Consider the following 25,000-nt stretch of genomic DNA (forward strand, 5'->3'; position numbering starts at 1 on the left):
ACAGCACAACCATACTACCTAATGTCCTTCGTTTACCTTCTTGAAGACGCTGGATCACATGCGCAAGTCTAGTTGCATCAGTAATGTTTATTATGGCCTCGAAGCACTCCTCTTGTACTTCCATACTTAGAGCCGCAAGATACGTGAAAAAATTCTGCAACACTTGACTTCTTGGCCTATTGCCGCTCGAGAGGTGAGTATAGTGCTCCTGGTATACCTCTTCAGCTACCAGGCTTCTACACGCTGCCAGCACAATATGAGCTTCCGCTTGCAGAAGTATCTCGTCATTCAAGGGAATGCCAAAAAACTCGACAGGAGTATTCTGTAAAAAAAGTTTCTTTCTGTAGAAGAAGGGAACTAAAAGGATATGGAACGTTTTTTTTCTTATTGACGACGATGTAGAACACGATTTCACTTAAATAATACTTTAATCTTCAGTTCCTCACGATCCATACTCAAACTGAAATCGATCGAGACACAAATTTGAACCAAAGCAGTGTTTGTCAAGTCCCATGGCGGTCTTTAACTTCTTTGTGTTACTTTAAGCTCTCAAGTCACAGAGGCTCCGTGGGGAGTGGGGAAGTGGGGGAGTGGGGGGGGGGGGGTGAGGGAGTGGGGGCAGCTCTTTACGTTTTGCGCTTGCTCATTTAGGTCTACAGATCATATGCATTTTTTTTCCGTGATAATACTTAGTACCCCCTCCCATCCAGTTCAAATCGTGCAGCAGTGACCTGTAATGTTTGATCAGATATGTGCAGAAATGCCCCTAATAGGCCATTTTTTAGATATATTAAAATTCCACTTGAAAGAGAGGTTTAGAGAACAAAGACGAAGGAAAGCGGAGGATTTGTCATCGCTGCCTCACTATCAAGCTGAGTATTGATATTTCGAAAATGACCTATTAGATGAACGGGGATTGAAGTGTTCCCGCCTTGTTCAACATCACTTGTATGTCGGAATACGGAGAATTGACATCACAGAACGTCCTCCGAATGCTGCTCTTCAAGTTAGCATATACAGCATACATTTACCCTGAGTCAAAAATAACGCTAACCTTTACCCTTATCTTATTGTTGGAAATACGTTGCAAAGGCTTAGGCCAAGAGCTCATCAAGGGGTCCCTCTATCTTCACTAATTCCTTGAGTCAACCCTTTCCCGAGTAAATTTATTTTTAGAAACAGGTTTTTCCCGCGAAAAGTGTCATATTTCCCTTGACGCTGAGATCGCTGTGTTTGATTGGCTTTTACAACAGTGGGCGTGCTGGATCTCCCAAGGGGGTCCCCTTGATGAGCTCCTGCTTTAGACTTAAGACTGAAGGGACAATTCGCGTTGGATGTCACAATTGAACGTGCATCTACTTTGTTGAATTTCTGAACACAAGTGTCTAAGAGAGCGCTTACCTGGTGATCCACAATGAGAGTAGGCAACTTAAATGACAGTTTAGACAACAAGTTCTTTCCCGTGGTTTCTCGAGTGCTGCGAAACTCCACTCTACAAAACTCCTGGTCGCTGATCAAACGAACTTCCAGTTGGTTCCTGTTTGGGGTGTCGCCGGCAAACCTATTTCCAAAGATAGCTTACTTGTTGGATAACTTCTTGAATAGTCTAGAAAACCGGTTCTTGCAAATCCTTACTGAATAACAGACAGTTGAAGAGTTTCTTGCCTCGTATAAAGCGACAAACCGCAGGGCCTACACCACAGCGCTTCCGCAAAAGCACTTAATAATACCAACTTTATTCACTCAATACAATGAAAGGGAGAGATACCAGAGGTTATCCCTATACGAGGGTATCCGCCCGGGTGTTACCGATCTAGAGTCGATTTTGATGAGGGAGGAAACCGGAGTACCCGGGGAAAAACCCTCGCCCACATATGACCTCGAGGCCAGAGTTGAACATGGGTCACAGAGGTGGGAGATGCGGTTGATAACCACTAAGCTATCCTGACTTTGGGACGTTAAAAAGTCCACATCCCTCTCCCAAAGGAAAGGACAATGAGTTTCTGGAATGGTGGTGTGATACACTGGTACTCAGTTGTAGGCATCGGCTGTTCACATATGTTCAGAAATACAGGCAATTGCCAAACTACCTAATGCACCAAAGGATTGTACTTAGACAGCGTAGCTATTATAGCTTTAAATGTGGTTACACGAGACGATTTCTCTGTCTAAATGCAGACTTTACCATAGTGAAATTGTGTGATTACGCATAACCGATTTTTCCCTGGGCAATTTTCAAAGGTTAATGGTTACGGCTAACGACACAGAGCAATAGACAAATTCCCCCAGCATAACCCTCGGTGTACTGAAGGGATAAATACCTCAAACAAAAATCATCCATGTCTTCTAAACTGGCTGGGCACATTCCACCTGACACGAACACAAATGCTTCCTGTCCCGGGATCATCCTTCTGGAGCTGACATCGCAAGACGTAATTCCTTCCTTATCATGCTCTTCTTTGACCATTTTCCTGAGGTGAGCGGGGCAGCAGATTAGAAACAAGATATCTTGAGAATTAAGGCGTTCTGTTGGTTTAAAGTAGGCGAAGAAGTTTGCCTCTCGCGGCTGATTCCATATGAGACTCGACAAGTAGGTAATAATCCCAGAAGCACTTGATTTGATGTCGTCTTTGCACCAATCAACGAAACAAGTGTATCTTAAATTAAAAAATATACAATTTTCCGAAAATGTAATATAACTACTAGCTTAATAAGCTTCCCTCTGTCATTGATAGCCTGTCTTAACGGCACTCAATCTTCTTTCAGGAAGACCTTCTTTATACTTCGAACAAGCGTTGTTTCACTTATATTTACAGTTATATGTACAACTGGAATTCTCTTAGCTTTTTCTTCTTTAGTATGAAAGGCACATAATTATGACCTTTTGATCTCTCTTATATGCTGGAGAGCTTGCTCTCCAGTATATCGTTTATGCGTGGTATTCAGGCACGTGAACTCTAGCTGCAAATAGCCTATTTAACATACGACCGGCAGTGTTGTATTAAAGCGCGAGGCGAAGAAGCTGATCGCTTTGATTTGTCATTGCCACGCTTCCGGATCGGTTTACATTCACAGCCAATCAAAGATAAAAGAAAAAAAAAACTACCTGGACTTGATCGCTCGGTAAAATAAGTTTGTTATATCAGGAGATCATCAAGGGTAGCCTGTATCTGCCATACTTGGCATATGAATCTACCCTTTCTGGAGTAGATTTATTTATAGAACGCCTCCCTACCACTGCCGTAAAAGCCAATCAAAACAAAGCAATCTCAGCGTCAAGGGAATTATATTTTTCGCGGGAAAAACGTGTGCCTAAAAATAAATTTACTCGGGAAAGGGTTGACTCAAGGAATTAGTGGAGGTAACGGGTCCCCTTGATGAGCTCCCGGTTATATACAGTAAAGAACGCAAAAAACATCCAAGGTTAGATGTAATCTTAAATGAAGGACTAGAACTAATAACATCACCCTATTCAAACTTAAAATAACTGCATATTAGAGGTACCCACTCCACCCAACCGACCAAAAATGAAGCTTTCCTTCTCGTAGCCTGCGTAGCAAGTGTTTTCGTGGGGGAACATGAAGACTTTTAATGTTTTGACCGCGCGGAAAGTGGGGCGAGACAATTTTTTTTTCGCGCTCACCCTATTCTCGCGCGAGCGGCCAGAAAAATGAATTCGCTTCTTGCCCGCTGGAAACGGTTGCTACGCAGGCTATCTTTCTGGTTATTACGATAGATTTTACCCTCTTCTACATTTCGGATACTTTTTCTAAAACAATTTATATTCATAATGAAACAAAATTGATTTCTTAGATCCAAGGAAAAGCTGGCCGATAAAAACAACGTCATTGGTCCAGTAATTTTATAATATTGGACAGATGATGTCACGTGTCAACGAATAACGTCGCGTTGCAGCTTCAGAGGCAACGAAGAAAAATCGTGTAATATTTTAACGTAGTCTTCAAGTAAAAGAGTTTTAAAGAAGCAACAATTAACAGCAAAGAAATTGCCATCCGTAGATTTACAAAGACGCGTGAGAAGGATCGAAGGAGAACTGCACTAAAAAAACTGAGTTGAGAATAAAAGATCTCTTTTGAGGGAGCGATAAGAAAGCACAACGAGGAGATGAAGTGAGGACACTATATGCAGATCTTGAAGGGCCATATGGAACCCTTGGCCGCAACCTCGTTCCCAGGACCTTTCCCAGGACCTCTCCCTTGGCTTGTGGGCAGAACCAAGGAGAGGTCCTGGGAACGAGGTTGCCTTGGCAACACTTTTCGTGTTTTGCATAATTCCTCTTTCCATGCCCAACGTCTTGCAATAATTCTAAAAGTGTCAAAATACTCATTTTTGCAAACTTTCGCATACTCACCCCGAAAAGCGTCGAACCTGGAACTTCACAAAATTGCCATCGAAACTTGCAGGACTTTCAAGGTCGTTGGTAATTTCAATCCATTTCTTGCTTTCTTCATCGGAGCTTAGAAAAAATATCCTGACTCGACAAACTGAAGGGTCAGGAATATACTCAGGATCACGTTGATGAGAAATTGGCAACTGAATTGTAACAGGATTCAAAAATTCGGCACTCGGAGAGCCCAAAATACGTAATATTGGTCCCGAGCACCCATCCACACCATCGAATTCATCCTGAAGAACTTCTTGCACCTGAAAAAGAGAGAGAACAATGCCAGAATAGCAAATACATTTGCTTTACTATAGTTTTTCTGCATGGAAAAAGCTGGTCTTTTCACAGCATGTTTCTGCTAAGTAACCTGTGGCCCGTTTCTTGAAAGTCGGGAAGAAACCCAGAGGTTGAAGGGAACGGATGACTAACATTTGTTGAACATTAAAATATTTACTCAAATCCTGTCGTTTGAGTTCTGATCTGAAGAAACTGAGTTAAAGATCTTACTTCTTGTCAATTTGTAAAAACATCGTTAAATGAGAAATCTTACAAATGGTTTTATGGCTTTGGTTTACAAAACTGTCTAATATCCGCAGTCACGATGGACGACCTTCGTGTATTCTCCATCATGAATTATTGACCACTCGCCATAAGGGATTTTCAGGGCCAATAACACACAACAGAACACAACAACAACAACAACTGTTAAGAATCCCAACTGGCCGGAGGCAAACCAGTTGGCTATTTACATGTGCAGCCAGGAAGTTGAACCAGGGACTACCAGGAAGAAATTCAATGAGAGGTCAGAAGGGGTCTTGAACCCGGATCTCCAGATCCCAAGGCACGCGCCCTAACCACTGGGCCACAATGCCAGATAAATGCAGTATAAAGATGTCATAACCCACCTTAAGTTTCAAAGGAAGCTTTGTTTTGTTTGCTACGGCTTTTTGAGGAACTGCGATCATCACGTCTGGATAATCAGGGTGAATGAATGTGCCGCCTTTGACAGTGATGGTGTATGCAGGAGATAACTTCAGACGACAAACCACAGCGTACGTAGAACATTCTGTGATGTCAGCTTGCACCACAGGAAAAGAGAAATCTGGAATGTCGTCTGGAGATGGGTAATCATCAACAATATCTGCAATTATATGCGTTGTTTTATTACAGGTGTTTCTGACGATCAAGTAATAATAATAATAATAATGATGATAATAATGATAATAATAATAATTCTTTTTATAATTTTAATCTTAATAGGAATTTTTTAATGTCTACTCCTACTTAAGAAAAAACAAATGACATACCTTACGCTCTATTGTTATTATTAAAAATAAAAAATAAAACTTTGTAGCAAATATACCATACTCAGGACTTGATAAACCATTACTCATTTCCCTGCAAAAAACCTTAATTAAAAATCTCCAAGCGATAATTTCACTTAACATATCACTTCTGGGAAATAGAAAAAGTTTCAAAGCTTCAATGTAGCTGGTCGTTTATCATATTTTAGTCATTGAAAAAAAAACAAATATTATACAATGACAAGAAGTAAGATCTTTGACTCAGTTTCTTCAGAACAGAATTCAAATGACAGATTAATAATAATAATAATAATAATAATAATAATAATAATAATAATAATAGTAACGACTTTATTTAACGAGGCTAACATAATTACTGGTGGCCCAGTAGTTTCAATATGGGCCTCAATCCGATCGAATAAGCCAGATCGGAGTTTCAAGAAACCAATGTGCGCGTGGGGAAAAAAAACCAGCCTATAATTGACTTTTCTGTTGTAGTAAATAGGTGCAAGAATTTGCATCAGAAATCTTTTGGTGTTTTTTTAATATATGTTTGTTTTTAACCCGACGCGTGCATGTTTTTTGAAACTCTGAACTCGCTTATTGGAATTTAGAAATGTTGGACCAGAGTAAGGAACCAACAACAAATTTTACCCACAAATGGCCACGAGTCCGCAATCGAACCCGGGCCACATTGGTGGGAGACGAGAGCAATCAACACAACACCATCCCTTCTTCAACAGATGCGCTCATTTAGCTAACGCTGGTGGTCCAAGAAAAAAAAAACGTTACCCGAGAGGCATCGAAAGTCCTCACTACCGTCTACGTCCTCCCATTCATTGGTTTCCGCATCGACCAGCCTTTTAATCACCAGTTCGTAGCCTTTTAGGTCTGGAGCACTGTGTGAAAGAACCAGTTTCACTTCGTTGTTGAATTCAAAAGCCACGGCATCTGTGTTGGCATATATTCCAATCACATTGCTCACGACGGCTTCGTGCTCCGCGAGAGGTGGTGAAAGGGCGTTACATTTCCATCTGTGGACCATTATTGGAGTGGGCTCAGATACAGCATCTGGAGGAAATGTAAGGTGAACTGCCCCAAGTTTAAGGTCCAAGTAAATGCCCTCGTTTGCCACTGTTCCTCTACAAAATAAGATAATATTATTGTGTAATGTTGTATTTACAGCGCTTAGTATGCATGACGTAGGTCTACAAAAATGGAGAAGAATGGTGCCGTTTCACTTCTTTTGATGGTTTGGGAGTAACATCACTAAATACACTTACTTGTATTATTCTGCATTCATTCGCAACGAACATATGGCTTTCGTCATACCATGATTAACAAAAACGTTGACAATCGGGTAGAACTGCCTTTGCCTTGTTCGGGTAGAAATGCCTTTGCCAATCGGTGCTCAACTGCACCTCGACAAAAGCGTTTCTACCGAAACGTCGACTGAAAACATGCACAGAGTTCATTCATGATACTGTCTTCGTTTATGTCAATCTCCTTTTATCGCTGCACACGGTTATCATTATGCCATCTCTATTTGTCTATGACCCGTGGGGGACACAGTCTTTAATTTTTCTTTCCTCCTTGTCCTAATTCGCTCAACTGAACTTATTCTTTTTATTTTGATTTCTTTATTTACTTACTTAATTACTTAATTATTTATTCATACTTATCAGGATGTTGCCGTATGTAAAATAAAATACAAAACCCGATTTCACAAGGCTTTCGCTTATGGTATCTGGACTCCAAAGTCTTAAAAATAGCTCTAAGAAGCCAGAAAGCTGCGTTGAATTGTAACCTGGGCTCTCTTTGGAATAAAAAATCCACTGGTTAAGATCCGGAATAAAAACCCGAGGTCCTAAATGATTGGATCCCTGGCCGGGATTCTTGGATCTTGTGATCCTGGGAATACGGCAACGGTGGCAAGAGAGGAATTCTTTATACCGAGCTTTGTTTTCGCTCTTTAGGCAAGCGTAAGTCTAAAGAACATACGCAAACTCGGAATCGTTTTGATCATTCTTAGATTTTTCTCGATCAAAGACCCTAGTTAACTACAACTTAACGAGTCTCCGTGTGTTTCTTGAGCATATGCTCGCGTGGCTAGGAAAAATCAGCCCTAAGACCGCATTGATTCAGCAACGTAACCACTCACTCGTATATTTGTGTCTTAATTGGGTCTTCCTTGACTGATTCTTCTGGCTGCTCCAGATGTACTTCGTGGTGTTCCAGTGGGAAATCTTCCACTACCGCCTGAATCACCCCTTCGCCAATTTCACCACCATTGTTCTCGCCAATGTTAACTTCCTGCTCGTGGTGCTCTTGTTCTAGTGTGTCAATCACCTCTACTTCAAGAGCTACTTCATCTTCATTTTCGCCATGGTCTTTCTGCTCGTCCCCCTCTTGCTTGTTCCCTTCCCCTCCCTCCTTCTTACCTTCTTCACCACCAACGTATCATCATCATCATCGTCATCGTCAACACCAGCAACAGCCAATAGCAGTGTCGATGTCGCTGTCATCGCTTATATCGTCGTCGTTGTCGTGACTCGATGCTAATAAAACGGAACGTAAAAAACTTCTTAACCTTCGTGGTAAATATTCTCACGACCACGGTAATAGCTTGTGAAATGTACAAATTACTACATTTCGGAGCGCAAACAAAACGCACCGGTGGCTCAGTACGTTGGTTGAGAACCGGGCGAGTTCGACTCCGGGCGGACCAACACTCAGGGTCTTTAAATAACTGAGGAAAAAGTGCTGCCTTTGTAATTACACCCGCAAATGGTTACACTTTGAAGTCTTCTCGGATAAGGACGATAAGCCGTAGGCTCTGTCTCACAACACATTAATGGTCATAGCCATGTGGGACGTAAAAGATCCCACACACACTATTCGGAAAGAGTAGGGCATGGAGTTCCCGGTGTTGTGGTCTGTCATCTGTGCTGTATCATGGTTGGCAGGGTAAATGCTACACAAAGCTACTCTAAAATCCGAGGGTAAATAGAGATATGATGTGACATATGATATGATATGATATGATATGATATGATATGATATGATATGATATGATATGATATGATATGATATGATATGATATGATATGACATGACATATGATGATCTGAGTTGTTTATGGCAAATTAGGGAGACACAAGTGCGTTTTGGGCGCGTATCAAAATAATTTTCAAGTGATCAGCTAGTGCATGATACAGCATTTGTTGATGCATACGCGGTTAACGCGAGACTGCTAGCAGTCCTTGAATGTAAGTCGAGATGCACGTGTTTTGAGTTAATTGTGTGTTGACGTCACGCAATCGAAAGAGGAGATTGAGAGGGGAACCCCCTTCCCGGGGCTCTCTCGGCTGTTTCTCTCGATTGCGTGACAAAAAAAAAAAACAACAATTGACTCAACAAGCCCGCGGCTCGAGTGACATAGAAGGGACCATGCGCTTCGACCATCTTTGCTAAAAATGCCTGCATACCTGCTGATCCAAACGAAAAAACAGACGACAAAAAAGATGGTCCTTTCGAGGCTGCCTATGAATGGAAATAAAATAAAGAATTGTTACCTATGTCATGGTAACTCGTTTTCTATATGCAACTATCCCTACACTCTACGTGTTACAATTAAATGAAAAAAAAATCCCTTGAGTCCAGATAAGGACCTGCCATAAGGTATGAGAAGAATAGATTTGACGATATGGTTAACACGAGGCGAAAGTCTAAGATTATGTATACAATGCATTTTAGAAATTGATCACTCATGAAGTGAATACAGGAATAGCTGGGATTCTCCAAGCAAGCGTGTCACTGATGAGAGGTGCTTGCCTTGAGATCCGGGGATCCCGGGTTCAAGAACTTTCTGACCAATCAATGAATTTGTTCAGTTTCTGGTAGTCTCTGGTTCAACTTCTTGGCTCCACTTGTGCATAGCCAACTGGTTTACCTCCAGCCAGTTGGAATGCTTAACAGTTGTTGTTGTTGTTAAAATTCTGTCGTTTCGTGCAATGTGTTTCAATGGCCCGGAAAAGCCCATAATGTATGTATGGAACTATGCCCACACTACAAATTCGATGTCTCCATCTTCTGTGATCCATTTTTTGACAGAACATGAAAAGGGACTGTGTACGTTTAAGGGAACAAGCCGAAAGGCAAGGAAAAGTATAACCTGTCCTTGGGCTGATCAGAGCATGCAGAACAAAAACATCCCCTACTATGAACTTCCTCGCCAATGACGTTCTCTTTCACTGGTGTCTCATTTTTTGCCGCAGTTATCAACCGCAATGAAGGCGCATGGGGTAACTGAATCTGAATTGCCGCTTTTCCATTCACCAAGAGTCCATTACCCAAGAGTAAGAATCTGGTATCTGGTTTTTCCCCATCAGCGTCAGAAAAATGTTAATTTCTAGACTGTTTTGCTGGAAAACAAACAATTGACGGTTTGCATCGGACGTCACGGCAGCCATCTTGGTTTACAGAACAATGCACTAAAGTTACTTTTGGCACTTTGACTCTATTTGCAAAACTTGTGGGGTCATTTTCTATTGTTTTGTACACAAACATGGCCCAGCGTCTCTCCATGTGGATTCACATTTGAATAATGTGAAAATACCCGTAAGAAAACGTTTTATTCCCATGCAAAGGTTTTGAATTGGATACCACACTGAGGTAGCCGATTAGGTGCATTTTTTATTTTCGAACCCGGAAAACATGGTTTAAAAATAGACACGTTTCTGACGCTGATGGGGACTAGACCAGTTTGATAAATCTTATCTTGGTTTTTTTTTTTTTTTTTTTTTTTTTTTTTTAATGGCAATTAGTTCTACTTTACATATGAATGAAAACTAATTTTCATAAAAAAAACTCACACCTTTGAACAGGAGGCAGACATGGACTCGGAAATGGCCTAAACCTCCGGTTTATTAGTAAAATGCTAAAATAGTGAAATCGTAGCAAAAGAGAGAAAATAGGGACTCTTTACCTGCAACAGCCTGTTGTACTTGATAACCTTCTCGCTAAGCCCAAGAAATGTAGCACGGTTTACAAGGGTATGGAGTATGTCAGTTTTATCTCGAGGGCTCATTTGCTCTTTTCTCTTCTTCCATTTTTTCTCAAAGAATTTAAACTCGTCGACCTGGTACTTTCCAAGTGATTCCTGCTCGCCCAGAATCTTGCACAGCCTCAACAGAGTGTCTAGAATTTCCTCTCTGTACTTGTAAGGAAGCTTTTTAGTGTCCGGTGAATTCCACGTTCCCTCGTAAAACAAAAGGGCCTCTTTCTGGTATTTCTTTCTCGTCTCTTTATCAGCCCCGCTGCTTTCGAGCCGCTCATTGATACGATCAATTATGTTCTTGTTGGCTTGAGTGAATGCAAAATCCTCGCAATTTCTTTCTTCGTTCCAGGAACGTTTGTAAAATTCGAAGACTTCCTCGTCGAAGGCCTCCTTCCTCTGTCCCTTCAGCCTCTTTCCGTAGCTGTAAATAATCCTATCTCTCACGTCGCTGTGGTTTCCTTGCCCCAGGGACTTCTCAATGTTCCACGCTTCCTTGTAATACTCGTCAGCTTCACCAAACTCACTGAGACATAAACAGATCTCCGCCATCTGAAAAGCGCTCCGAGCGGTATAAGGATGATTGCCCAGAACGTCTTTCCTGATCTCATATCCTTTCTTGGCGTATTCGTATGCCTGGTCGTACTGTTCAATCCAAGCGTAGGCGTTACCGATGTTCCTGTTATAAATAGCTGTATACAGAACTCCAACCCCAGGGAGTTTGAGGTTTTTCGCAAGGTCCAAAGCCTTCTTGTAGTGCTCAATAGCCTCATCAAAATTCTTTTGCCCTTCATAAACTGTGCCGATTTGGTTTTGAAAAAATGGCATGTCGAAGTGCTCGCCTGAAGGCGACAGTTCTTGACGCATTTCAAACGCTCTTTGGTAATACTTTATCGCCTCTTCTGGTTTGTTTAGTTTGCTGCAGCAATTGCCGATTGCACTAAGGCACCGAGAGGTGCTTGTGTGGCTTCTCAGTAGGACATCCATTATTTTAAGGGATTTGTTCAACACTTTAAGCGCCCTGGGAAAATTTCCCGCTCTGTAGTAGACTTCGCCTTTAGCAAAGAGGTACGAGCTTCGAGTGAGTTTGTAGGAATCAGTTTTTTTGCTCTCTTTTTGCACTCTGCCGAGAATCGCCTCTACTTCTTTCAGAACGTCCATCGCCTTCCCCCATCCTTCAAGCTTTAGAACCTGCAAGGCTTCTCTGCAACGCATTTCACTTCGAAACACAGAGCCTGAAAAGAGACAAACAAGCAAGTGAAAGTGTTAGATGAAACTCTAACTAAAAAGCAACGCGTAGTTTTCTAAATCCTAGTCAAACAATACACCTTTTCACGGTTTCTGACGCCATATTGGTTGGGGGACAAACACGCCTAAAATTACAGAGAACTGTATGGAGAGTTTGCCGACTTTGAACCATTATAACTCCTTTAAGGTCTGACGATTGTGGATAGGTGAGGGATATTAATAAAATGACTAAAAATATCTTCATTTTTTGAAATTTGCCGCTTTGCAGCGGAGTTATAGAGGTTTGAATTCGGCCAAAGTCCCATACATTCCCTGCAATTTAAGCCGCGTTTGCCTCCCCCTCCCCCCCCCCCCCCCTCCCTCAACCAATATGGAGTCAGAAACCGTGAAAAGGGGTCTATCAACATTGCCTGCTCAGTACTCACAGTATATAGAGCTGAAGTTCTATCTCTCTCTCTCGTCCGAGCTACAGGATGTACAGGATGGTACCAAGCGTGAAGTTCTTGTAAAGAAATCCAGGGAAGGTATAATGCATGCACCTAAATTAAGCACTTTTAAGTCCTACCTATTAGTTCATTTGTGTCAATTTAAAATCAGGAGTAACTCGGAAGTGACAAGTATGTAATTTAGTTAGTTTAGTTTTGGGCCGTATTTAAATTTTATTTCATAATTTTTAGTGTAAATTTTAGTATGCAATTTAATAAGGTTCGTTTTGGGCCGCATTTAAATTTTACTTCTTAGTTTTTAGAAGGTTTAATATTGGAGAATATTCCTTGTATGGGAATTTAGTTTCCCCCAATTGTTCTCCAGTCATACACTTTTTGTATTTTCTGTAATTTATTTACTTGCATTAGCATGACAAAGTATTATTAAGCTTGAACTTAAACATAAGTTGGTCACAGCATAGTGTTTCAGGTAACTTACTGCGATTTTCGTAATTCTGCGGAATCTCATCTTCAAGCGCCACCGGCCAAACTGCATTTTGGCTTCCATCAATCAAACCTTCGACGCCAAGCCGAGAGTTGACCTGAAACCACCGATGCCGAAATCAATTGATGCGTGACATAACTTACCAATGAGCATCTTTGGTTCACACGGTACATTCGTACATTCGAAACTCGACGCCGATGGAAAGCGATGGAATCTGTACGACTCTTTTTACAGAAGAACCTCATTATAATGCTATTCAAGCTGTGAACTAAACAAAAACTCCAATTCACTTTTCGGAGACGGAGTCGATCTTCTCGTCTATGTTCAGGAATTTTATTCATGGAAGGCAAAACGCAGTTTTGGTGCTTAGCGCTTGAAGATGAGATTCCGCACAAATATGAAAATCGCAGTAATTTCGATACTTATCATCACCATCATAATTAAATAAATCACCATCGTCATCTGGTTATCAGCAGGCAATTATCAAATCGTTCAGTGAAAGAACAGTGCTTTTCCGAGATTGAAAGACTAACCCATGTCGTCATCATCATCATCAAAACATCATCGTCATCGTCATCATCATCATCATCATCACCAAAACGTCATCGTCATTGTCATCATCGTCATCATCATCGTCAACGACATCATCTTCATCATCATCGTCATCGTCAACGTCATCATCATCAACGTCATCATCACTATTTTCATAATAATTTTACTTACGGTCGTCTTACCTTCCTTCCCATCTTCTTCTGTCTTATCAGCCCACGAGTTGAAAATTCTTCTTCTTTGGTTTTCATCGAGCATCGCCTCAAACACATAACATATCATGACACTTTCGCGATGTTCCTTCGAAATGAGCAGAGAGTCCGACTTCAACGAAATGTCCAAAGCAAGTTCTAAGTTTTGTTTTTCGACGTCAAAGCTCTCAGAAGCTTTCACGTAATCCTTGTCCAAAAGGGCTGCAACGTCCTTCAGCTTAGAAATAAAGTGTTTAGAAAAGTTGTCCCTCGCCTTCTGAAAAACTTGAGAAAATGCCTTAACGTTGAGGCCGATATTTTTCAGAAAGTTTCGCATCAAAGGATGGATGTCGTAAAAGAGTTCTTTCTCCTCGGTGACAGAGATCACCTTGCTGTTTCTCATTCCTTCTAAGCGAATGGCTGCTTCCGATGGTTCCACATCCAGAATCTTGGCTGCTGTTTCCTCGGTAAATGGCCGGCAAAACAAAGACACGGAAACGGCTGATTCTTTGAGTGTGTTACTTGGAAGGAAGTGGAAAATCTTCCTGAGGCAAGATAACTGTACCTCGTCTATTCCCTCCTCCTTAATATCAAATGTCTCTTTTTCCTCATTGGCTTCGGAAGTTGATTCCGATTCTTGCGGTTGCACTCCAAGTTCCTCTTCAATTGTCCCAAGGAGTCTCGAGGCATCTGCTATCTCCTGCCTCAATATAGCCGCCATACCGTTCAGCAACAATGGCTTTCCTCTGCACATATTCACAAGTCTGTCTCGCTGGCCAACGGGAATTTCAGACAGTCCTTTTTGACTTTGAAGGAGCTCATCACTGGATTCCTTCTCTAACGCTCTAACTTCGTGATTTTGCACATTAGGAAATATGCTTTGACTGAATTCGCTCCTAGATGTCAACAAAATCTTTAATTTACCTTTATCTCTTTGTGGATCAGATGGTGAACCAAGAAGTCGATCTAAAAAGTTGGCAAACCTTACGCTAGACTCGTTTTCTCCCGCCATAAAGTCATCGGCATTATCTAAAAAAAGAAGGATATCGGTGTCACACTCATGCTTGACTTGTTCCATTTTAGCGATTACTGTATTCACTTCGTAACTCAATTCCACTTGCCCAGCTCGTTCTGATAGTGCGAGGAAAACTTGGAGATGAAGGTCTTCCATTTTGTCAACTTCTCTCAAGTCAACTTTGAATTTAGTGCCATCCCATTGGGTAAACGCTTCTGTAGCAAGTCTGGTCTTTCCCACACCGCTGGATCCGTACAAATTTATGACGGTTGATCCGCTTGTTGTTAGCATGGATATGACATTCCTCAAGTCACGATTTCTCCCCGTTAATTCGCTCTTTCTTGGTCCCTGAGTCAAGCGGAATCCCTTAAAATCATCAATTTTTTCCTGGATCGTCGCTTTCTTGGATGTATGAGGAGTGACAACAAACTTTTCTAACAACGTCAAATTGTCTTCCGAAACGACTCCCTGATGTACAAATAAATGCAGACACGAGTACAGATCCTGGTCGTCTTTTGCATTAAACTTTCCCTCGAAATTAGTTTTGATAGACGAAACAGCGTGTTTTAGCTCATCCGGACTCAAATTAGCAGTAACATCCTTCAAAAGCTTGTCGAGCTGGGGAGAAATCTCTTGAGACACTCTAGTTACCCCGATGGCCGCCATACTGCACGCTTTGATCTGTGACATGTGGTTGCAAAGCATGAAATTATGCGGCAATTGCCGTATGTTGTCACGAATGTCGGATACACAGCTGAATGTCGCATTCAACGTGACATCAACAAAGGGAAAGATTCTTCAAAAATTACATACACCGCCATTCCATTAGGATGGCTTGAGGTCAGACGAACTTTGTAGAGGAAACGAGTATTAGTGTATCTTCATCTGGTAGGCGTTTTACGAGAGATAAGCCTTTTTTTACGGGCTAACCGAAAGGCTTGTAATGTTGTTTGGCGACATGTTGTCATTAAAAATAGTTGACAATGACAGTTCTTGTAAAGGGCAACATTGTCCTAGAGAGAGTTTGATGAAGAAAAAAGGCGCAAAAGAATTGTGGGGTGAAACTTCGGGAAGCGTCGAGTTAACCGGTAGGGAGTTGGCGAGGGTTTCATAGTGTTATATCAGTCTTGAGAGAAAATTAAGAGTACGTTCGATTGACCCTATTCCGGAATAAGAATACGTGGAGTAATGATTTAAAACGGTATGTCTGGCGTGAAGCAACAAGGATAATAAAGATTTGTCTAAAATAGCATTTTAGCAGGCCATAAAAACGAAGGATTTCAAGCTATCTATTCCATGTATTCCTATTCCGGAATACGGTCACTCGAATGCACCCTAAACTCGTCTTTGAAAGACGAGGCGACAGTGTTGTTACCACAAATGGAAACAGTGAGTACTTGTTCAACTGGGGGAAGGGAAAGCTCTTGTTGCATGCCTGCTCAGGGCCCATACTCTACCAAGGCTCCCGATAACCTTGCATCAATGTTGCATTTCAGTCTGAATTGTCATAACAGCAAAGTGATATTTTCGGCTCCAATTTTGTCTTAGAACTGCATCTATGTTCTTCGTTTTAAACTAAATCAGCTATAATGTTAAATCCACCCTTCAAACAATTGTATAAGATTGACTTTTGTTATTAAATTTATGAGAAAAACTAACGCGGAGAGATTTCGACGTTTCGATGACATCCTGTCATCATTATCAAGAAAATGAAAAAATTTTACATAAGTAAGTAGACAAAAAACTTAACCGAAAACAATACTCTATTGTTCGAAGCCAGTGAATCATCCAGTGACCTCACACAAAGAAAAACCCAAAGTCAAGTGAATACTTTAGCACGTATTGAGTCTGATTGGATGTTTAGACTTGGTCTGTACCAAGACTATTGTTTTCGGTTAAGTTTTTTGTCTAGTGAGTACTTACTTATGTAAATTTTTTTCATTTTCTTGATAATGATGACAGGATGTCATCGAAACGTCGAAATCTCTCCGCGTTAGTTTTTCTCATAAATTCAAACAATTGGGGCCTGATAATTAACCCACAATACCATTGGTACGGTGGTCTTGGTAATCACATATCTATTACCAAAAATAAACCGCCACTGTATTACTGTGCACTTCTCAAGAGACCAAAACAAAGTTCAAGAGACTTTGGAGCATTTTTCAAATGACTGTTACGCAATTGCAATTGCTAGGTTAAGTGATTAGTTCAACGCCAGTTTATCAACCAATGAGACTGAAGGAAAACCAAAACCAATCGCCACTTGCACACGCGATTTTTCCCGCGCTTTGAGCAAGTTACGTGGAATTGCTACGGATTTGGATTGGTTCATTGTGCTGTTTGCATCTGCTGTGATTGGTCGAAGTAATCACTTGGGAATTTGTGTTATGACACTCAATTGAAAGCCGCTCTAACAGTCATTTGCTATAATTGCAATTATAATAGAGCGAGTTTCAATCATAATATGTTTCAATCGAGTGTCGTAAAACCAACACCAAAGTAATTACTTTGGCTAATTAAAAAGGACGGGAACAATCCAGCAAACCAATCAAAACTCGAAGTAATTACAAGTAGCTTACACAAAGCGCGGGAAAATGTGCACGCGAGCCACGATTGGCTTTAGTTTTACTTCTGATTGGTTGAAAAAAGGGCGCGAGAACTTTGCACCAATCACTGAGTGAAGTACCGGTAATGCAAAACCAAAGCAATTCGCTAATTACTTTCGACACTCAATTGAAAACCGCTCTACAGCAGTCTGCCAAAGAAATTGTGGGACTGTGACAATTTTATTCAATTTTTGAAATTAGAAGGTATCATACATTGTGATCTTATCTTATTGAATTAAGTGCAAATGTTTATTCACTATTCTTTGTTCTGGAGAAAATTATAAACTCAGTAAGACTGATAAAAGAAAGGCAAAGAAACCATATAATTAGAATAATTATTTGCTGATAATTATTATTATCATGCACGGTGGCTATTTTTTAAATACTTATGGCATTTTTCTTCCATCCTCGGTTTTCTTTTTCCCTGTGACTAATATAATATAATATCACTGTGACAACTATTAAGAGACACTTCCTTCTTAATATAATATTTTTGTGAGCCTAATACTATTAACGAGGGCCAATCAATACATATCATAAGAATATATAGAGGTCTAATTTGTATAGGGAAGATCAAATCTCTAATTTTTGGTTCATAATCAGAATAGAATGACAGTTTCCTCGTTGTATTTTACAGCAATAGAAGTGTGCCAGTGATAGTCCCAACTTCTGACGATGAACCAAAAAGCCCGATGACTGTCAGTGAGCCAGCAGCCACCTAAAAAGATTAAAGCAGACAGAGAAGTATTTTGTTTAATTATCTTTAACTTTATATTGGATCACACAGCTTTCTAAACACACACATAGGCTACCTACACAAAATTTTAATATTATCATTACAGACAAGCAGCAGTGATACAGAAAAATTACAGTTGAACGTCGATTATCCGGACTTTTTCCTTGGCCCCAATTTTTTTGGTGAATATTAATTAGTAAAGATGAAGATCTGTGGGAGTGATTTTTTTGTCCAACAAAGCAATTTGAAGGCTCCAGGTTTCCTTAATAATTATTGCTTCCTTCTGAAACTTGTCGTTCGTGATGAAATGTACTCCACAAAATTCTGCTTGGCTCAGAGTTGTTTTGTAGTGAGCCTGCTATTTCTTCTTTAAGACAAAGTAACTTGCTTCAGCATTTTCAGTGAACCTATGATGTCATGGTCATAGGTTTGAATCCCGTAGAAGCTGCCAGAATTTTTCAGGTGTCTACAATAGACAATATTATTGTCCAGAGATGTGTAAGAGTGAGGATGACTTCAATATTTTGTAAGATATAGTTTGATAATAGACCATTTTACAGTTCTAGCTAAGTTACCTGGCCTACGAATGGAAGCGAGGCTGCCGGTGACCCTGTTTTGATACAAACCTCCATGCTTTTGTAATGTTAATACGGACTAATTAGAATTACAACAACACAATTTGCATGATAAAAGCAGTCGGGGCTGTATCAATGCAAGGTCACCGGCAGCCTCGCAGCCATTCATAGGCTAGGTCGCAGAGCAAACAACTGTAAAATGGCCTATTATGTACTACACGTACTTGTGTCTTTCCAGCATCATGAACAAGGTAATATGGTATGTGTGCCTTTTGTGCTAGATCCTCCAGATCAAACAGATGAGCTGAGTTATTACCTTTTAACACAATTTTTGTACCACTGGAAAAAAATTTAATACAAAAGTTTTTATCGTTCAGTGTTCTGTTTTTTACGTAACGCTGTCTCTATAGACCTAATCGGCTAACTCAATGTTGTACCCAATTCAAATCTCCCGGGATTAAGATTATTTGTGCATTGTAATAACATGATAATGTAGCATTCATATTGAAATGATATTGAAATACCTGGAACAAAACGTTTTATTCCCAAAGGGTTTGAATTGGGTACAACATTGAGTTAGCCGATTAGGTCTATTCTTACTGATTGTATAAAGTCTTACTGGTTTGGGTGGATTAGTTTGAGGAATGATTTGTTAAGGTGGCTATGCACCTGTAGCATTACAAGGTACTCCTGCACCGTACTGATATAGAATCCACCATCAAAATGAACATAATTTTTTAAACTCATACCCACAAGATTCACTAATGAGTCCTTCTAATGAGATTCATAATATATCTTGAGTATTATTTCTAGTGCAGAAATACATATTGTACATATTTAATTGACCACTCCCCATAGAGGCTTTTCAGAGCCAATAAAACACAATCAATGAAACAACAGAATCCCAACTGGTCAGATGTTTCCCTTTACAAGTGCAGCCAAGAGGTTGAACCAGGAACTACCAGGTACAAATTCAACAAGCGGTCAGAACTGGTCTTGAACCCAGGATTTCCGTATCTCAAAGCAAGTGCCCTAACCACTGGGTCACACTGCCTGGGCTCAAACCAGGAATGAGAAGTTGTTGATGGCTTTAATTCCCAGTCAAGTCAGAGCTTTTCTCTTTCTACAACTGTACTTCTGGGCCCATTTCCATTACCAATTGGCTAAAATTGCACATATATTTCTTAATATTGCCAACCTACATTAATTATTAATTAATAGAAGCCAAGAACCAACCCAACAGAAGAAAATCAATCAACATTAATTAGTGATATTATTATTTAGTTACTTATCAATTAAGCATTATTAATTAATTATTACTAAATGCTGATTGATTTTAGAAGAAATAACTCGACATTGATTATTCATTAATTTCATTAAAAGTTACTTAATAATTTATGTTAACTGAGTTTTCTGTATAATTATGATGAGTACATTGTATTCAATGACAACCCGATGAAAGAGTTTCAAAGGTTACACTGAAACAAACTGTCCTTCAGTAAAGCAGCTCTCACAGCCATTAACTGTTATCTTTTATTGAGAAAATCAATCTACATCCACACTTTTCCATTTATATGTACTGTATGGTGATAATTTCATGTAACATAAAATGGAACTGTGGATATAAAATAAAATGCTTAAAAATCTTTAGAGGAATCCCTATCGTGATATTTTTTTAAGGTTGTATCAGTCCCTGACGTGTCTATGTTTGGGTTACTGTACAACCCAGTAAGGACTCACCCAAAATCCTCCCACTGTGATACCATGTAGTCATATTTCTCAGGTTTTGCTGTCAAGATCTTATACAGGCCTACAGCAGCATGGCCCACCTGTGCAGCAATCTTCCCAAGTCCCATTTGAAGTTCTGTATTCACCACAAACACCATCTTGTAAGGACTCTTGGTAGTCATTTCATCTAAAGGGAACGAGCGTTCAAAAGCATGCGCTTCCAATGCTGGGAAGCTATCTGACTGTTGACAGAATGAACTGATGGTCAATGCAACTTGTTTAACTTATAGCCATAAAACATTTGTTTTAGCTATACTCTGAGCAAGGGGCATGTACAGCACCAAAAATAAAGGCATTCTTCAAATGTTGATTTGCACACAATTTATTAATTTGGCTCCACTTTCAATCTCAAAATAATATTTACCTGTCAACAGCACGACTCAAGTAAAGTATATAAATTATATTCATGACAGATTTTTCTCTCTTTTCTCAATCAAAATATCATGATTTTCTGAGAAAAAAAGCACTAAGAAAAAAATTCATTCCACACCAATTTTCCTTCTGTGACCCTTAGCCTTTTAAAAATAGAATTTTCACTTCTGGTAGGGTACATTAACCTACACGAGCAAGGAGACTGGGTATAGCAGAACCGTGACGTCAAAACAAGAACACAGAGAATTTTAGGGATAAAAATTTCGTTCTTTCGTCTTATTTCATTATTGGAAACTTGGAAATACAACGCATCTCAGAAGCAGTTTCAGCAGCTTCTGAATTTAATAAAAAAAAAAGAAAATTCGGACCCTTGAAAATTTTTGGTGAATGTGAAAAGATAAAATGGCTGGTGTTTCAAGCGTTAGCCCTTCAGCTTCATCTATGTTAAACTGAGATGAAAGGTACACACACCTTAAATGGCTCATCTAAGTCAGGTAGTTCTTGATTATCCAACACCCAGCTAGCTGCAGCATCTACTGAGCTATTGTCAGTCATAAAGAGAGCCTGTAAGTGTTAAAGACTGTTCAATATTCACGACAAATAGACGACCAAATGGATTCAAACAAGTCAGAACAAGTTGAAAAAATTAATCAACTTAATTTGGCAGAAGGCATTTAAGCCATCTTCTAAATTATTCTGGTCCAGGGCTGTCAGCAAGAGGATTTGAACCATTAAGAAAATGTCAAAGGCCACTGTACATTTGGGATTTGCTTGAAAACAATGAAATTGGTTTGACTTGTGATAAAAATAATTGCCAGTAAATTGCATGTATCAAACAAATTCTCAAAAGAAGGAAATAAAATGGAACAAGAGAATTGAGAACTTGAGATTTCATGTAAAGAGTGCCACAAGTTGCAAACATAGTGGAGACACTTCGCCTTCTTGGGGCATTATAAATTAACCTATTACCTCTCAACACATTTTAAATACACCTTACGATTGCCTCATCAGGATAGAATCAATTTTCCCAACGAATTTGTACAGTACATGCTGTACTTCTGTGTAACGCTAGACTTGTCTGAAGTTCTTATGCATACACAAATACATGAGGGGGTTTTCAGGGCCCATGAACGAAATCAACGAAACTCGAAAACTGGACAACAGCTGTTAAGAATTCCAACTGGTAAGGGGCAGACCAGTTGGCTATTTACCATTGTAGACGAGACTGGACCCGGGGCTAGTCACTACCAGGATCTACCTCAACGAGTTGCCAAAACGGGTCTGGGATCTTTGCATCTCAAAGCAAGCACCTAAACCACTGGCCGCGCACTGCCTCTTTAATACACGCGCGATTAACGTACAGACAAAAATCGAAAAAGAAGCATACTTCAAGGCTAAGTTACTCACAGTTTTGTTTAGTCACTAAAAGCCCTAATCACTAATTAGACAACACAATCACTTGACACGTGCGAAATGAATAAATTACAGTTCCTGCAATGATTTGTACCTTTTCTGCCGCATTTTTCGATATTCCTAAGTCCAACAGCATTTTCATAAACTCCTCGTTTGGACCCTCCCATTGTGATCGTCTTCTCACACGAGGGAGTCTTTGTTCAGTGTGTTCCGTAGGGCCGTAAACTCCTTCGCCGTCAGCCATAATGCAAACTGCAGACGTTATTTTGTTGTGTCATATATAACGTAGGCGTTGGCAAAACCGCGCCCCGTTCACGCCTCTCTTTAGACATTGTCCACAGGACAACCACGTATTGTCGAAGTTTCTTTCCCTCTTCCAGGTTTGTGCAGCGCGCTTGAGTTTGATTAGCAAAGCGCGAAAAATTAAGCCGGAAAAGTCTTGACTTCACTAGACGTGTTTGGTTTAGGCTCATTTTTAACATTGACAGAGTCGAGGCTGTACGAGCACCAAGTACCCACCGTAGAGCGGAGACGTACGAATTGATGGAGGGGACAGTTTTTGACTGCTTCGAACCCATTGACACGTTAAACGCCCTTGGAAGTCAATGGATTAAGGATTGACATCCAATAATAATGGGTTCAAATGTTTCACCAACAAGGAGGGACCAAAAGTCTGCAATAGGGAGTTGAAGCAACGAAAATGCCACAGAGCAAGAATATTATTGGTTAAAAAAAAGGAAGAAAAATCTTGCTGCACGTGCGGCACGCATTTCAGTCCATTTCTTTGCTGTACTCCAAAAAATCATCAAATTTTAGATTTGACAACGTGACCATACAACAATGGACTATTCATTTGTTATAAAATCATTCGCGCCCAACCAGTTACTGGACAGTTCGCCCGCATTGTACTACGTGAACAAGTGAGAATAATCCTCGCGACTCCAGAATACCCCGCCACTAATCTGCATATGACTAGATATTTCTCGTTCTTCAAACGAAGCTGTTTTAAGAAAACAATAGTGGCCGGATATTCTGATTAACAAATCTGAAATCGTTCAGCGTTGTCTGTACTCTTTGGTAGGCTTCCTTCAGTCGCGGCGACTATGGATAATGCGTCATGGAAAAAGTCTGGTTGGAGCCTTCGCGGCAGCGGCGTCTGTGGCTGGTGAGCCCAATGCGGGAGTGGCAGTCTCTGCCACATTGGCTGCAGATGTGTCTGGTTGGGGTGTCTCCAGGGGTGCGCATCTTTCGTCTGCTTCTCTTCTCTTCAGCTGTGGTCAGGGGTTTCTCCTCTCCGAATTTCAGCTGCTTGCGGAGAACACAGGGCCAACTGCTGCGGTCAGCTGCTGTGTCCCAGACGCGGGTGGTGAGGGGTCCAAGGGTTGCTGCAGCCTTGCCGATGCGTATTTTAATCTTGGCGTCGAGAGACAGATTGTCACAGAGGGTGGACCCAAGGTAGGTGAACTGATGGACATCTTCAAGTTCTTGGCTGTACTTAGTTATCGACAAAGATATTCGTCAACAACAACAAATTTGGACCACTCTGATGACGAATATCGTTCTCGGTAAGAGTACAGACAACGCTGAACTACTTTCGACTTGTTTTTTACCACAATATCCAACGCCAAAGAAAGTGTTTATTTCAGAGCGTGACCAAAATCATGACACAAATAAAGAGCAAACGTTTAGTCTATAACTTCCTCGCAATATGATTGGTTTCCTTCCCAAAATGAGCGTTCCTGATTGGCTATTACATCGCGCCACAAATTGACGCAAGCAGCGTCGCCTAGACTCTTATCGACAACGGCAAATCAGCCAATCAGATTGCGAGATTACCAGCAATTGTGATAAAGTACTTTCGATAGCGCTAAGCTATGTTTTGAATAACGTTTTCGTTGACGTTGCCGCTGTCCCTGCTTAAAGGGACAGTTTCACGGTTTTGCGCATGTCCAAGCATTAGCGCTAGCAGTTGTAAATTTTACGGTTTCTTACTGAACCAGACAATGTTAATTAAACACAGAGAGTATTAAAGCAAATACACTGAATGATTAAGGCCCATATTTGGTGGAAGACACTGCGGGTTTACACAGAAAATATCGAATTTAGTTTTGATCTCGAATTTATTGTATGGGTCGAAAATTTATTCTACGCACGAGTTGTCATAACGCACGAGTAATCTATTCGCATGCAGTAGGTTCATAACACAAAGGAAATTATTACAAAAGTAATTCCAATGAGTAATCCATTACTATGGGATTGTTTCCGTTTCCTGCATCAGTGCTTTCGATTGTTTCAATAACAATGGAATTAAATGAGCTGACGTGACAGTTTGCCCATGCGCAGAGACGTGAAACTCTCCCTTTAAACTCCCTTTATATCGGTTGATATGCAAACAAGCGTTACAGAATACCACTCTCTATTATCCGGCCCATCCATTCAGATTTCTTGGTTGCGCTGGTTTCCTGTAGATTTTCTAAGTGTGGGGTAAAAACGCGGATGGTAATGCACGTTTGCAACGAAACAAACCAGAAAATAAAAATGAAAATCTTCGAAGTCACACATTCCCTGCTAGCTGGGCTGAAGAGTACGGGAAAAGAGACCTCTCTCATGAGTCGAAACTCACTGTGTTGAGCATGCGCGGCGGTTACTTAGCGACCGAATTAGCACGTGATACTTCACGCTGTGTGGGCTCACTTAACAACAGCGGAAATACTGTAAAGGAATGCACGGGACACAGCGGGCTCAAGTCACAGTCAGCAAACATATCATGGGGCATGCGGTTTGAAGAGTGTCGTCTAAGGTTGTGGACCAAT

At 40.5% G+C, this 25,000-nt stretch overlaps 2 protein-coding genes across 2 annotated transcripts in view; both read right to left on the reverse strand.

The window, feature by feature from the left end:
* Positions 1-15,417, reverse strand: part of LOC138031353 (uncharacterized) — a 20,371-nt gene extending 4,954 nt beyond the window's left edge. The window contains exons 1-11 of the mRNA XM_068879058.1: positions 13,677-15,417; positions 10,696-11,999; positions 9,197-9,251; positions 8,194-8,267; positions 7,871-8,163; positions 6,502-6,851; positions 5,311-5,546; positions 4,373-4,665; positions 2,322-2,657; positions 1,402-1,561; positions 37-322 (exon numbers count right to left, since the gene is read on the reverse strand). Of these exons, the coding sequence (XP_068735159.1) occupies positions 37-322; positions 1,402-1,561; positions 2,322-2,657; positions 4,373-4,665; positions 5,311-5,546; positions 6,502-6,851; positions 7,871-8,163; positions 8,194-8,267; positions 9,197-9,251; positions 10,696-11,999; positions 13,677-15,402 (5,113 nt within the window). The 5' untranslated portion in view covers positions 15,403-15,417. The remainder of the gene's footprint in view (positions 1-36; positions 323-1,401; positions 1,562-2,321; positions 2,658-4,372; positions 4,666-5,310; positions 5,547-6,501; positions 6,852-7,870; positions 8,164-8,193; positions 8,268-9,196; positions 9,252-10,695; positions 12,000-13,676) is intronic.
* Positions 15,418-17,464: 2,047 nt separating this feature from the next.
* On the reverse strand, positions 17,465-22,454 carry LOC138031279 (probable peptidyl-tRNA hydrolase 2). The gene is made up of 5 exons (XM_068878974.1): positions 22,282-22,454; positions 21,246-21,338; positions 20,355-20,584; positions 18,839-18,953; positions 17,465-18,021 (listed from the first exon to the last, which is right to left on the reverse strand). Exons 1-5 carry the CDS (start codon positions 22,429-22,431, stop codon positions 17,935-17,937), a joined length of 675 nt encoding a protein of 224 aa, XP_068735075.1. The 5' UTR covers positions 22,432-22,454; the 3' UTR covers positions 17,465-17,934.
* Between the last annotated feature and the right edge of the window lie 2,546 nt (positions 22,455-25,000).

The sequence above is a fragment of the Montipora capricornis genome, chromosome 14, assembly GCF_036669925.1.
Source record: "Montipora capricornis isolate CH-2021 chromosome 14, ASM3666992v2, whole genome shotgun sequence".
Taxonomy (NCBI): Eukaryota; Metazoa; Cnidaria; class Anthozoa; order Scleractinia; family Acroporidae; genus Montipora; species Montipora capricornis.

Bases quoted from the DNA above. Each gene is read 5' to 3' on its own strand.
- LOC138031279 (XM_068878974.1), bottom strand. From the start codon at position 22,431: ATGGCTGACGGCGAAGGAGTTTACGGCCCTACGGAACACACTGAACAA. The intron at 20,585-21,245 runs GTGTGTGTACCT...TTCTGTCAACAG, and splicing joins ACTTAGATGAGCCATTTAAG to TCAGATAGCTTCCCAGCATT. The intron at 18,954-20,354 runs GTGAGTCCTTAC...ATTTTTTTCCAG, and splicing joins TCACAGTGGGAGGATTTTGG to TGGTACAAAAATTGTGTTAA.